General features: G+C 51.2%; 1 protein-coding gene across 1 annotated transcript in view; it reads right to left on the bottom strand.

Annotated features, from left to right (window-relative positions):
- The window catches only part of SCUBE3 (signal peptide, CUB domain and EGF like domain containing 3), a 99,417-nt gene that overhangs the window by 30,685 nt on the left and 54,751 nt on the right, over positions 1–13,981 (bottom strand). Inside the window, exon 7 of the mRNA XM_065403191.1 lies at positions 6,574–6,621. Within this exon, the coding sequence (XP_065259263.1) occupies positions 6,574–6,621 (48 nt within the window). The remainder of the gene's footprint in view (positions 1–6,573; positions 6,622–13,981) is intronic.

Genomic DNA, 13,981 nt, shown 5'->3' with positions numbered 1-13,981 from the left:
TAACCGTCAGAGGGGTGAAATTTTGGAACAGCCTTCCGAGGGAAACGGTGGGGGCAAAAGACCTCCCTGGCTTCAAGATTAGGCTAGATAAGTTCATGGAGGGAATGGTTTGATGGGATAACGTGATTTTAGTCAATTAGGCAATAACGTGCCATCGCTGGTAAAATGAGGGTCCGGCTGGAGATTCTTGCCTGTATGCTCGGGGTTCTACTGATCGCCATATTTGGGGTCGGGAAGGAATTTTCCTCCAGGGTAGATTGGCAGAGGCCCTGGAGGTTTTTCGCCTTCCTCCGCAGCATAGGGCAGGGGTCGCAAGCTGGAGGATTCTCTGCGACTTGAAGTCTTTAAATCACGATCTGGAGACTTCAACAGCTGAGTTAAGGGAAAGTGGGTGGGTCAGCTTTTGTGGCCTGCATCATGCGGGAGGTCAGACTAGATGACTACAATGGTCCCTTCTGACCTTAAAGTCTATGAGTCTATGAGTCTATGAGTCTATTTACCCACTACTGCAATGCGGTCACCTCTGGGGTGGAACATGGCATCTGTTTAACAGTGCAAAGCAACACTGCACAACAGTTTAGGATGGGAAGTGAAGAAGACTGTTGTATCAAAATGAAACTTTGAGGCAGTGTGGATGTTTAGGGAGGACAATGGGGTTAACATCCATACTTTTCAAGTGCCATGAAACCTTTAATAACTGCAAGTGCTTTTATGTCTCATCTGAAATCAGTTTCCAAACCTGCTTTCAGGGCATATGTCTGTTTCAGAAGGGAAGGTTTCAAGAAACTCATACCCCAGCAGAAGTTACTTTTCGACCTCTGAGTGGACTATGTTGAGATTTCAGTTCGAAATCAAAGACTCTTTGAAAGAAAACCAGACTACCAATATTAAAGAGGCCTCGTCAAGTCAAATTTGTCTTCAAAGTTAAGTTTTGTAAAAATAAGCTTTGACAAGAACAAAGACCAAGAGAAAATTCTCCAGCACGTCATGATATGCTTTGCCTTGCAATGGAAAAGATGTTGCTTTTAAACAAAACAAAAAACAAAAACACAAACTCTCCTCTGCTGTGTTCGCAACCAATACCTTGCAGCCTTGTGCTAATGTTTGCTCACAATCCTCCTTTCATACTGGTGTAATTCCACTGACTCCTGATTTACACCCGTGTAATGAAAAACAGAATCTGCCCTGGTGCATGTGAAATTGACCAGCAGTTATGAACACAAATTAAACTAATTACTCAGTTTTCATCATCTGAGCTGAAGAAAATGCTTAAAGTAAGGCCAGGTCTACACTACCGCGGTAGTTCGACGGCTGGCAATCGAAGTTCCGGGTTCGATTTTTCGCGTCTGGTCTGGACGCGATAAATCGATCCCGGAAGCGCTCGCCGTCGACTGCGGTACTCCAGCTCGGCGAGAGGAGTACCGCGGAGTCGACGGGGAGCCTGCCTGCCGCGTGTGGACCGCGTCTGAACCGCGGTAAGTTCGAACTAAGGTATGTCGACTTCAGCTACGTTATTCACGTAGCTGAAGTTGCGTACCTTAGTTCGAATTTGGGGGTTAGTGTAGACCAGGCCTAAGCCACAAGAGAGGCGCAGAGTACACGAGATTTTCAAAATTCTGTCACTTTTAAACATCTGCTGTGTTTTCTGTAAAAGAGGTTAGGAACTTTACTTGTTGGGTATTATTATTTTTTAGTAGGTGGGGTTTGATTTTCTTTACTTTGCATCTTACAGTCATTTACCCCCATGCAACGTGAGCCCAAGGTGGGGTAAAGTGTTGCTATTCTGATCTGGTAGCACTTCACACCCACTCTGCAAAGATGTAAATAACAACACAAGGTTCACAGCAGTGGAAAATCAGGTCCATTATCTTTAACCTCAGATGGTCCCTTTAAAGTCCTTGGTTTATAGCCTTTTAACACAGTATCACGCTTTCCGTGCATCTTGTGTCTGCCTGCGTTTTTACTGCACACTCCTAATAATGCTGCCATATAAATTTGGCTCATGGAACTGAAAGGTTCATTCCCTGCACACACGCCGAGGACTAGGAAAAAAAAAAAAGGGACCGATTCTGAGACTTACACTGGGGTGTTTCCATTGAATTCAATGGAACTATACTTGATTTGCACCAGGGACAGTGAGAACAGAATCAGGCCACCATCTTAGAAGCCACGCTGCCGTCCTTGATTTCTCATCTGCCTTAAATAAATGGAGATCGAGGGGTTTTGTGTTTATACCCTCGTTAGCAGGGACTGTTTTAATTAATGCCTTCTGAGCCCATCACAATGTATCTGGGCACTGTACAAAAGTGAAACCAACCACAACTAAAATACCGCAGAGCTGGGCCCAGCGGCTAAGGGAGAAGTAGCTGCACTCTGCCAAATGAAAGCATCCAGGGAGGAACAAAACAATTCTTGAAAAACCGTAAAAGGAAGAGCGGGCAAGAAAGAAGGTTAGGCCTGGCCATGTCTATGCGGATCCATGATGATTCCAGCCAGAAGAGACTAGATGCACTGGTGCAAACCCTCTGTGCAGATAGGCAAAGATGCTATTTGCACTGATGGTGGTTAGCCCTGCTTGAAATTGGAATAAGCCACACTTTGTACAAGTGCATCTTACAGAGAGGCAGTATAGCCTAGTGGAGAGTGCACTAGACTAGACTTCAGGGGACCTGGGTTCTATTTCCAGTTCCTCTGCTGTGCAACATTGGACAAGTCACTTACCCTCCCTGTGCCTCAGTATACCTATCAGTAAAGTGGGAATAATGATACTGATCTCCTTTCTAAAGCGCTAGGAGATCTGTGGATGGAAAGGGCTAAATAAGAGCTAGGTGTTATTATTATTATGGCTGCCTGCCCTGTTCATACTACGAGTCTGTACCAGTGTAGATAAGCCCTTGGCCAGTCAAGATGAACTGACTGTTACTTGCCTTGAAACCAGATGCTGAAGGATTTAATCCTGTGACTTTCATCCAATCAGCTGTTGGATAATCTGAACCGATTGCTATCACTGTACTGCTGAGATACAGTAACCGCAGAGAGCGTTTAATCCAGCCTGTCTAAGGCAATAACCATGTCACTGAAAACTTCTTAATGCCGGATCAGGGTAGGGTGCTGCCCTGGCTCCCAAGCCAGGAGGTGCTGTGGAGGCAGCAGGTTCCACAGCAAGAGAAAGTCCTTTGCCTCACATCACAAGGATCTTTCTGGGTAATCTAAGGGTAGCGCTGAGCTGATAGGCTTTATAGGGAGGCCTATTTAAGCCTGCCTGGGAGTAAAGGCAGATCACTGGGATGCAGGGGAATATGTGATGCAATGCAGAGTGATCAAAAAATTGGGGTAATGCTCTGCAGAGCCTCCCCTCAAAAGCAGCATTTGCTGTTCTAATCACATCCCTCCGAGGACAAACCTTCATGACGGCTGTTTGTGTAACTGCAACTATTATGCCAAAATTACAACCCACAAAATTAACAACAAATCTCCATGAGAAAACCATGAAGGCCCTGGGACATGCTTTTGAAGGCCAGCAGGCAGTGTTCTCTAGCGCTCAGAACAAGAGAAGGACATGATTTTCAGAGGTGCTGAGCACCCACAACTCCCATTGAAGTCACTGGGCTCTCCTGGTGCTCAGCGCCTCGGAAAATAAGGCCTGGGGATTCCTGGGTTCTAGCCTTGGGCGAGTCAGTTCACCTGTAGTGTGCCTCGGTTTCTCCACCTGTAAAGTGGGGCTATTATATACCTTTGTAATGTGCTTTGAGATCTTCAGATGAAAAGCGCTAAGTGCAAAGTATCCTATGCAAAAATTCTGAGTGGCCAATTAAAGCTGCCAAACCCAGCCATAACATTGTGTTTCCCCTTGTGCCTATGTCTGGGGAGCTGTTTCCTTAGCTTCAAGGGCTTGTCTAACACACACAGCCAAATTTTCAAACAGCCACCTCTACTGTACCCACAGTATTTGCACACGTGCCTAGGTTTGCACGCTTCAAACCTGTGCTTTGGTGCACAAGCGGACAGGGAGTCTGCACGTGTGAAAACAGTGTGTGTATGAGCACCAGTTTGCACAAGCAAAACAATGGTTGTGTGTGGGAAATTCAGGGGACTGGCTGGAAAAATATCCGAGCTTTTGCTTTATTACACAGAGCCTGCAGTGGGTCAGAGGAGACTAGTGCAATGATGGTTAATGCACTGAATCCTGGTGACTGTTAGTCACATTTGTGATGCTTGTGTCACAGCAAACACCTAGTGTGGGCAAACTGTTAGGGGAACTTTTATCCGCTCGATCCTGGGCCAAGCAGATCTTTTGTGACTGGAAGCAAACTCATTTTACAGACACCGGGAGGTTTGGACATAGACAACTCAACAATTCACTGCAATAAACGCATCTTCCCGGTTGTAAGGGGAGAGAGGGGGAGAGAGAGAGAAAGAATGGGAAGGGGATGATGAGAAGAGGACACCCTGCAGAGCTTGGTCTCACTGGCCCAGGAAGCAGAGCATGAGGGAAGAAGAGTGGTCCACAGGGAGCGCACATAGCTAGAATGTTCCCCAGAGTCCAAACCAGAAGCAAAGGCCAATCAACGTAGAGAAGAGCATTAACATTTAGCAAGTGGAGAATGAAATATAGGACAGAACAGGCGCCCCGGGCTTCCAGTTAACATCTGGACAGGGATCAAAGCTGCACCTGGCTAGAGGAACTCCCTGTTTGTAAGAGGAGAGGGTGCTGGCCATCACTGATGCACTATCCCCTTTCAGCAAACCAAGGGGGAAAAGACATCTGGCCCTGCCCTCCAGACAGCTAAACCCTTTGGAATCCATGACCAGTTAGAATGCAGAGGGGACCCTCACCCACTGCAGAAGCTGACCAATATGCTCTCTCCAGGAGAGACCCCAGGGGCTGTTTCCTTCCTTCCTGCACAGTCCTATTTGTAAATTGATTTCCCCAAACTGACACCAGCCACTCCCCCAATTCCCACTGTGGAGGGGAAGGCAGCTTCAGAGAAAGCTCTTTCCAGACAGACTCTCAGTACCACTCTCCCCGACTGACATCCAAGCTCACAGGCAGTCCAGAAAAACAGCATCATGGGCAAAAGTAAGAGAGACTCTGGGGGCTTGACCTAGCTACCGCTGACCCTTCAGCTCGAGTTACATCATTGCCTAGAAAGCCGGAGACTTGGATTTTACTCCTGGCACTGACCTTCCATATGCAGCAAACTCCTTTCTTCTGTGGGCTGGGACAGTCTCCTCATAAAGGAGGTACGTGACATCTCAGTTAACTACAGGATCACTCTATCGCCCTTCCACACTTAAATCAGAGCCACACTGGAGGCCACCACTTGCCCACTGGCTGGGCCAGGCCTACAGTGGGGATTAGAACTAGAGCAGAGGCAATAATTGGTTTTCCAGATTGGTGGCCAAAAAATAAAATATCAGAAAAAACAAATCAGAAAAAACTTTCATTTTGGGTCGAAACTGACATTTTTCAGTTGTCCTCACCAAAACAAAACCCCAATATGAAAAATAAATTGTTTGGGGTCAAACAAAATGTTTCTTTTGACCCAAAACAATGTTTTTTGTTTGCTTTGCTTTTTGCATTATGTTTATTACCCTTTTAATTTAACAAAAACAAAATCTAGCTACATTTCTAAACGCATCATAATTTCAAAACGAAAAGTCAAAAGGTTTCATTTTGAAAGTCCCAAATGCCATTTTGGCTTTTTCAAACTTTTTGTTTTTCATTTACTTTTTATTCAGCCAAAACTATTTGCCGAATTTGATGTGAATTGGCAAATAGTTTCGGTTGCCCTGAAACTGCATTTTTGGGCAAACAAACTATTAGAGTGAAAAAATTTGCCCACATCTATTTTGAACAGGGGGCCTCAAAAATGTCAAAATGCTACCTGCAGCTACTTCAGTCTTTGACTCAGTGGTACAGTCTTCGGAGACCATAATTCCCACAATGCAATGCTCCATTTTGACCCTCTGCACTAAGACAAGAGAAACCATGATCTGCTCCATTACATGGAAAATGAAGAGAGGACCTTAGGTTGCTGAGATGGGCAAAGTTTGAGTGCCTCTCCTACGGAGAGGTTTCAGAGTAGCAGCCATGTTAGTCTGAGCTTATGCTCAAATAAATTTGTTAGTGCCACAAGTACTCCTGTTCCTCCTACAGACACTTATCCTCAGTTTGAAAGCCATTTACATCTTCTGACAGCAGGACTAGCCATAAGCACAAGCAAAGCAGGCAGCTATTCAGAGCCCCACATCCCGCACAAGCTCTGCTCCTCGTCGGAATGCCCTGTCTCTCTCTCTCTCTCTCTCTTTCTCCGGTAGCAGAGACAACTCACGGCTGGATCCCAGGCTCGCCTTGCTGCAGCGGGTTTAGAAGTAGGAATGGCGGGGGAGGTTAGTAAGCATCGGAGGTGGAAAGTGCATCATTAATGACCCCTGAGCCACATGCGCTACGGCGGGAAGTGTGGCATGCAGTTAGGTGGGCGGCTCAGGCCCCATGCCCGGTTATTATGCCAAGACAAGATGCATCTACGGTTAGAACTCCTCAAAGAGATAGAGAACAAAAATATTTACCATTAGAAAACGTCTGGGGGGTAACGTGTTGCTGGAGGTGCCTCTCCCCTGTTTAACATTATAAAAAAGTGATTTAGAAACAGTGTCCAGCAAGAAGCCTACCTTTTTAAAATTTCAATTATTTCTTATTCTCTGCCTCTCAGATTTGCAAAGATTTCCTCCCTTTCCCCCACCCCAATGAGCCTGGCACAGAGGCCTGAGCTTGTACCATCAAACCACTCTGTCACCCGGTCCATCAGAACCCATAGCAGACTGCTGGGGCGGTCCCCTCCCATGTCCTCTGACACAAAGAGGCAGGATTCTCATGCTACAGGCTGGGGGTGAGGGGATGAAAGACCGAGAGGTGCAAAGAGAAGCAGCGTTAGTTGGTTAGTATTGAACGTGTCTCCTCGTTCAGTTTGATGCTATTGCAGACTAGCTCTTCGCTATCTGGGCAGCAGAGTGTCGCCCACACAACAGGATCAAATTCGGGGTGGGATGTGTATGGGGTTGTGAGCTACAGCAGGCGTGTGTGATGGGTGCAAGGGAGTCTGAGCATAAGGGCAACGAAGAGGATCTGGGACCATACGGTCTTGGCTGTATGAGAAAAGGTGCACTGGTCTGATTTAAAAATCCATGTAGTTAAACTGGTGCAGACCTCCTAATGGAGACGCACTTAAATCAGTTTAACTTAATCCAGTAATGTACCAAACTAAACCAATTTAAGCAAGGGTTAAATGGGTTTAAGTGTGTCTTCGTTAGGTCGTTCACTCTCGTTTAACTGGATCAGTTTCCAATCCATTTAATTGCTGCTTTGCGGCTAAAGGCAAGGGCTAAGGCAGTCGGTGTCATGGACACACCAAGGGCCCAATTCCGCCCTCACTCACCCTGATGTAAAGGAGGTGTGACACTGGTATAAAAGTGGCGTGAGAGAAGAATCAGGCCCCACGGGTGCAAAAGAAGAGCGTGGCAGGAAACGCAAGCAGGAGAGGTGTAAGGAGGAGTAAGCCCAAGTAACTCCCAGGACACACTAACATACACCCTCTTCTGCTCCTTCACCATAGAGCAATTTAGACCCCCTAGCGCCCACCTACTGATGTGTAACTGCCCATCACCTGGGAATCTGGCCCTTGTATCACCAGCTTCAAGTCAGTAGCAGGGCCAGGAGCTGTATTCTGCCATGAACTGCATGGCAAATATCCCCCCGGGACAATCCCATGAAAAGCACCCGTGGAATGAACCCAACCAGCCTGGCAGGGGCTGGAGCAGTTCCTGGGAGACAAAGGGAAGGGGCACACAGCCCCATTGAGCCAGGCTGCAGGGGGCTCAGGGAGGGGCAGACATATCACAGAAGGCAAAGATAAGTATGAGGAAGAGAGGTCCTAGAGGAGAGGCTTCAGGAGCAGGCAGTATGCTGCTACCTGGGGCAGGGAGAGGGGGCGTGAGACAGGCAGCTCCAGGGAGGTTGAGGCCTGGTACAGGGAGTTTCAGGGAGGCCAGGGCCAAATACAGGGGGCTCTAGGGTACATGCACGTGACACACGTGCTGGTGGGGTTGCTCTAGGAAGGCTGAGGCCTGGCCAGGGGGTGGGGGGACCTGATGAGGAGGCTGGAGCCTGAGAGCTGGAGTGAGGTGAGAGGGGGAGCTCAGCTGGGAGGAGGGAGTGTTGAAACAAGAACCCTTGTGTAGAACCTGCCTCCACTTTCAGCCCTGCTCTCACTGTGGTCGCAAGGCCCATGGGTGCCTGAGCCAGCACAAAGGAGGTGAAGGGAGGAGTCACAGCCAAGCCGAAACGGACCAGGTCTAGGCAGCACCGGCAGTGAAGCCTGGAGCCGTCCGCACTCAGGGGAGACTGGGGGCTGAGGAACAAAGCGCCAACTGCTGCTCTCATTAAAATCGACGGTGGAGGTCCCAGGGCCTTCACTAGGGTCAGGATCGAGCCTGAGCCAGGCTTGGGCTTTGCTTCCCCCATGGGTACTACATGACTGTGTGGATCCCTGCCTAGTAAGACGGATCCACGGCAGCAGGCCAGAAGGAGCTGGCGGGGGGGTGGGGGGAGGAGGAGAGTCATTTCTCCACACGCTGGGCCTCCTGGGGGCCGCCCGAGCCAATTCCTCACCCCTCCACAGAGGAAGAGCGGAGCAGATGGGCCTGACCCAAGGACCAGGAACCTGGCAGCACAGAGAAGGTGAGTGTTTGGGCAGTGCTTCCCCCCATACGTGCACAGCCCATGTGGAACTGATTATCCCCCAGGGATGGCGAGGCGACGAGAGCCAATCAGAGCGTCTGAGCAAAGGGCTTAATGAGAAACGAACTGCAGAGGCAGGCAAGACCGAGCGGAGGGGCCAGGACAGAGCCGAAGAGAGGAGGAAGGTGAGAAGGAAAAGAGAGAGGAGTGCGATCTGCTCCCAGAGGCATCAGGTCCTCGGCTCTCTGCAGCGCTCAGTACGGGGCAAATCCTAACTGGCGCCCGGGATCCTACTCTGCCACCAGGATTTGCCCCAAATGTCCCTGCTGGACAAACCAGGGGTTGGGGGGGATGGATGCCCCCAGGGCACACGGGCAGGGGGTTTAACTCCCTTCCTCTGCATCAACAAAGAGGGAGTATCTCCTGCATGGTCAGTCTCTTGTGACTGTGGGGGCATCCAGCAGGAGAAGACAACGTCTTGTAGATGCACCAGGAAACGCTGCCCCAGCCCCCCTATGCCCCTTCCCACCTTAGAACACCGGGTAACATCTTACAGCTGCTCAAGCCAATTGCACTGATGCAAACGTCATATATCTACCTTGGGCATAGGTCTGCACTCCCCATGTTGGGGTAAAGGGGGGGACAGACTGGAGCCTTGGGGAAAGAACAGGCCCTCTAAGGGAGGCAGACCTGCCTGTAATACGCTCGCCCCATTATGGCCAACAGAATGAGCGGGATGTGAGGCAGGATTGGGGAGTCCAGCTGCAGGGGATTAGGCAACCTGGTTCAGGGCTGCCCAGTGAGTTTTGGGAGTAGCTCAGGGAGATCAGTAATGGGATAAGGAGCCTTGAACCCCGACTTGAACCCAGCAGCGACCAAAAGCCATTGCTAGCCAAAGTTTGGTTGGTGCCCCCATCCCATGCAAAATAAATTGGGTGGGTCTCAGCACACGGACAGAGGTCCATGCCATAGAACGCGCTGTCACAGTTGGCACCAATTGGCCTGCTGGCTGGCAGACTAAGCAGTGACTGAATTAGTTCCCTATTAATGCTGCCCTGCATGGCACGACCCCAGACACCCTGGATAATACAGGGGGCAGAAAAGATGTGTGACCATGTGCACCCCCTCTATTCACACTGAGAAGGGTAGAGCAGCCTGGTAGAGGGGCTCACAGGATCCGCGCTATTAAAGATGGGAAAAGACCTAACCAAATGCAAGGTCCCTCTATACCCAACGTCAGACCCTGCCTCAGTTTCTCCTTGTGTCCGATGGCTCTATTAGTTGCTGAAGCGACTTACCCCGCTGGCTAAGTCCCAAAGTTCACCCCAAAGAATCCAAACCAACACAAACCCAGATCTTTTGCCCGGGGCTCATTCCTCCCTCTGAAGGTCTGTCCTCCTCCACCAATCTTCCAGCCCACCTGGGATCTAATCAGCCCCTTGGTAGCAGCAGAGGTCTCTAGATGGCAGCACAGTGGGAGCCCAGGCCCACCCTCCACTATGGGTTCTCAGGCTTGGTGACCCGATACAGCCAGACTATCTAACCCCACGCTCCAAAGCTGCCCAGTCTTCTTCCTATAGTGCCAGCCCTCCTGCTCGTTAAAGAGCCCTGACTTCTCAGTCTCCTCTCCCTGGAGTCCCTGGGTCAGCAGCCCCACAGGCTGCTCTTAGTTCCCAGCGGGCCTGCTCTTAGCCACCTGACTCTGTGTCCCTCCTCTTCTCCACATCGGGAGTCAAACCACGTCTGGTGGATGCAGCTGAGCCCCAGCTGCCTTAAAGGGCCAACTCACCTGGTGACCCCAGAGTATGCAATCCATCGGCATTCCCCCAGAGAGAGGGGGAGCCAGGTACTAAACTGATACATACTGGAACTCACGCTCATTGGGATTCCCAGTGACCCACAAGCCACAAAGCTGGAGACACGAGAACACAGGGTGTGCCACTCCTGATCGGATCTCTGCTCCATGCTTCAGAGAAAAGTAAAAATCCACCCCACATCAGTGGCTCTTCCATTCTGTAGTCGTTTTGCAAGAGCAAGATCCCTTCACAGACCATCTCTTCTCCCAATCCCCCATGCATGGCTCATTCTGCAGACCACCAATTGCCCTCAATAGCTCTGGCTCTTGCAGCATCTCTTCAAGGTACCTGGGAAGGGGGTGGGGGATGTTCCTCTTTCCTAGTTCCTGGCCTCCTGCCCATCTGGGTCCACCTCCGATGCCAGGAGCGCCCCATAAGCCCATGGGACCAAGGGCAAAGGAGGACCCGTTGCAAGTGGCTGAGTGTGGGTCACTGTATGATAAAACTCCAGAACCGCTGCCCTAAAGGCAAAACTACATTTCGTTCCCCTGCTCCAATCATGTTTCCTGCTGATTCATGGCTCCGGCTTCCAAGCTGCCAGCTGCGTTATGCTCCACCCCAGACACACACGCGCTTTCCCTGCATCCACTAACAGCCTAATACAGAGGGGATGCAATGGGGAAGCAGCGCTGGCATCTGGGGAGCGTGCTATATTGCAATGCAGGGGCAGTGCTGGTGTCTGGGGAGCGTGCTATATCGCAATGCAGGGGCAGCGCTGGCACATCTGGGGAGCTTGCTAGATCGCAATGCAGGGGCAGCGCTGGCATGTCTGGGGAGCGTGCTATATTGCAATGCAGGGGCAGTGCTGGTGCGTCTGGGGAGCGTGCTATATCACAACGCGGAGGCAGCGCTGGCGCATCAGGGGAGTGTGCTAGATCGCAATGAGGGGGCAGCGCTGGGGCGTCTGGGGAGCGTGCTATATCGCAATGGGGAGGCAGCGCTGGCATGTCTGGGGAGCGTGCTATAACTCAATGCAGGGGCAGCGCTGGCGCGTCTGGGGAGCGTGCTATATCCCAATGGGGAGGCAGTGCTGGCATGTCTGGGGAGCGTGCTATATCGCAATGCACGGGCAGTGCTGGGGAGCATGCTATATCTCAATGCAGGGGCAGCGCTGGCGCGTCTGGGGAGCGTGCTATATCACAATGCAGGGGCAGCGCTGGCGCATCTGGGGAGCATGCTATATCGCAATGCGGGGGCAGCGCTGGCGCGTCTGGGGAGCGTGCTATATCACAATGCAGGGGCAGCGCTGGGGCGCCTGGGGAGCGTGCTATATCGCAATGCAGGGGCAGTGCTGGGGAGCGTGCTATATCCCAATGCAGGGGCAGCACTGGGGCGTCTGGGGAGCGTGCTATATCGCAATGCAGGGGCAGCGTTGGCGCATCTGGGGAGCGTGCTATATCGCAATGGGGAGGCAGCGCTGGCGCGTTTGGGGAGCATGCTAGATCGCAATGCGGGGCAGCGCTGGGGCGTCTGGGGAGCGTGCTATATCGCAATGCAGGGGCAGTGCTGGCGCATCTGGGGATCGTGCTACATCGCAATGGGGAGGCAGCGCTGGCACGTTTGGGGAGCATGCTAGATCGCAATGCAGGGGCAGCGCTGGGGCGTCTGGGGAGCGTGCTATATCCCAATGCAGGGGCAGCGCTGGCGCGTCTGGGGAGCGTGCTATAAAGCAGCGTTGCCATTTCTGGGAGCACAAACCACCCCTTTGGGGAGCACTTTAGCAGGGTGACTGACACCTCCACCAGTGACAGTGCATCTCACAGACATGTTTTCTCCATATGGAACCACAAAGCCTCAAGTCCAGAGCTGAGCGCACAACTGCGGGCCTGCTGCTTTCCTCTGGCGTCTCTAACAGCGGACGGAACGAGCCCCTCCCATCGTGTGAGGCTGACCTGACCCAACGCGCTGCAGAGCACTTTAATCCACAGGGCGGGGCGGGTTTGGGGGCTGTTGAAAAGGCTGTTTTAGAGAATAAACATAAATACATAAGGTCATTGGCCTCCCCTCCTCCGATCCTGGAGCCAGGGTGGGAGTCATGAGGGCTGGCCCCTGCTCCGCTCAGAGGCATGTTATTCATTATCTGCATTTTTAAAAGCAGCAATAAAAAGCAGAAAAATGAAAAACACCGGCCGCGGCCTAATGAAACTGTCATTCAAATGAAGCCACCCTGCTTCCTGCTGGCTGGTGTGAGCTGAAAGAGACCTGCATGAGGAGCCTGCTCCCAGCGGCCCTTCAAACACACCGCATTCAATTTCAAAGCTCTCGGCCTGGGGAGCAGGTTTGCACTCCCCTCCCTGGAAACTTTATTCCCCTTGAACTGATGAAGTATTTCTGAGGAAATGGAGAAGGAAGGGGGAGGGGGAGGGCTGGGGGGAGCAAGGGAAGCTGTTTGCTGAGACCCGGCCGTAAAACAAAAAAGAGCAGTTATAAATATCCAAGCAGGTACCCAAGCCTCCTGCCTGACTATAAATCGGTCGGCCGGGCACCCCTGCAGGGAAGGCGGGATTGGCTGCCTGTTAGTCACAGATGGCAGCACGATCCTGCACTGTTCGAGGCGGGCGCGGTTAGGGGACTCAGATGCACTCCGATGCTACCAACCGTGCCGGGCTGGACCCTGCCCTCACTCACACTGATCAGCACAGCCGGGTGTAGCCCGGGGCAGAGCGCGGCTCACCAGACAAAGGGCTGGGCAATGCTGGAAGCTGGCCCAGTGTGAAAGGGACGCTATGTCCGTAACTCACATGGCTGCGGGAGGAAGGAGCGGCAGAGTGGATGCAGTGAACAGACCCCTTGGGATGAGTCCAGAGTGGAGAATCAGCGGCTAGTCAGGATTGGGGTGGCCAGTGTTACTACTAAAATGCTTCGTGGCTGTATTTAATTTCATGCATGGAGGTGAGTTAATGGGAAGATAAACTACGTGTACTGAATCGCACGGGAAAATGTTTTCTAAGGGGCTGGGAAAACATGAAAGGAGATTCTTTGGCCAAGGTTTTCGGAAGTGACTAGTGATTTTGGGGCTCAACTTGATGAGATACCTTAAACGTCTGAGCACTGAGACCCTCTAAAAATCAGGCCCCACGAGCTGTGTTTCCTAAATCCCTAGACACTGCTGAAAATCTTGACCCTCAACAGAACATTATCCTGAAACCCTGTACAGGCCTCAAATAAGGACCTCAAAACACTAGCTAGACATTAAAGCATTAGGCTCCGGTGCCCTGGAAGGTAGGTATTATCCCTATTTTACTGGTGGGTAAACAGAAGCACCTACAGAAGAAGAAATGACTTGCCTAAGGTTACAGAGTGAGTCAGTGGCAGAGCTAGGAGTGGAACCCAGGTGTCCAGAGCACCCAGTTCTCAACTCTAACCACTAGACTACCCAGGCACA

The sequence above is a fragment of the Emys orbicularis genome, chromosome 4 (assembly GCF_028017835.1).
Source record: "Emys orbicularis isolate rEmyOrb1 chromosome 4, rEmyOrb1.hap1, whole genome shotgun sequence".
Classification (NCBI taxonomy): Eukaryota; Metazoa; Chordata; order Testudines; family Emydidae; genus Emys; species Emys orbicularis.
This window is presented reverse-complemented; position numbering and strand designations above follow the sequence as displayed.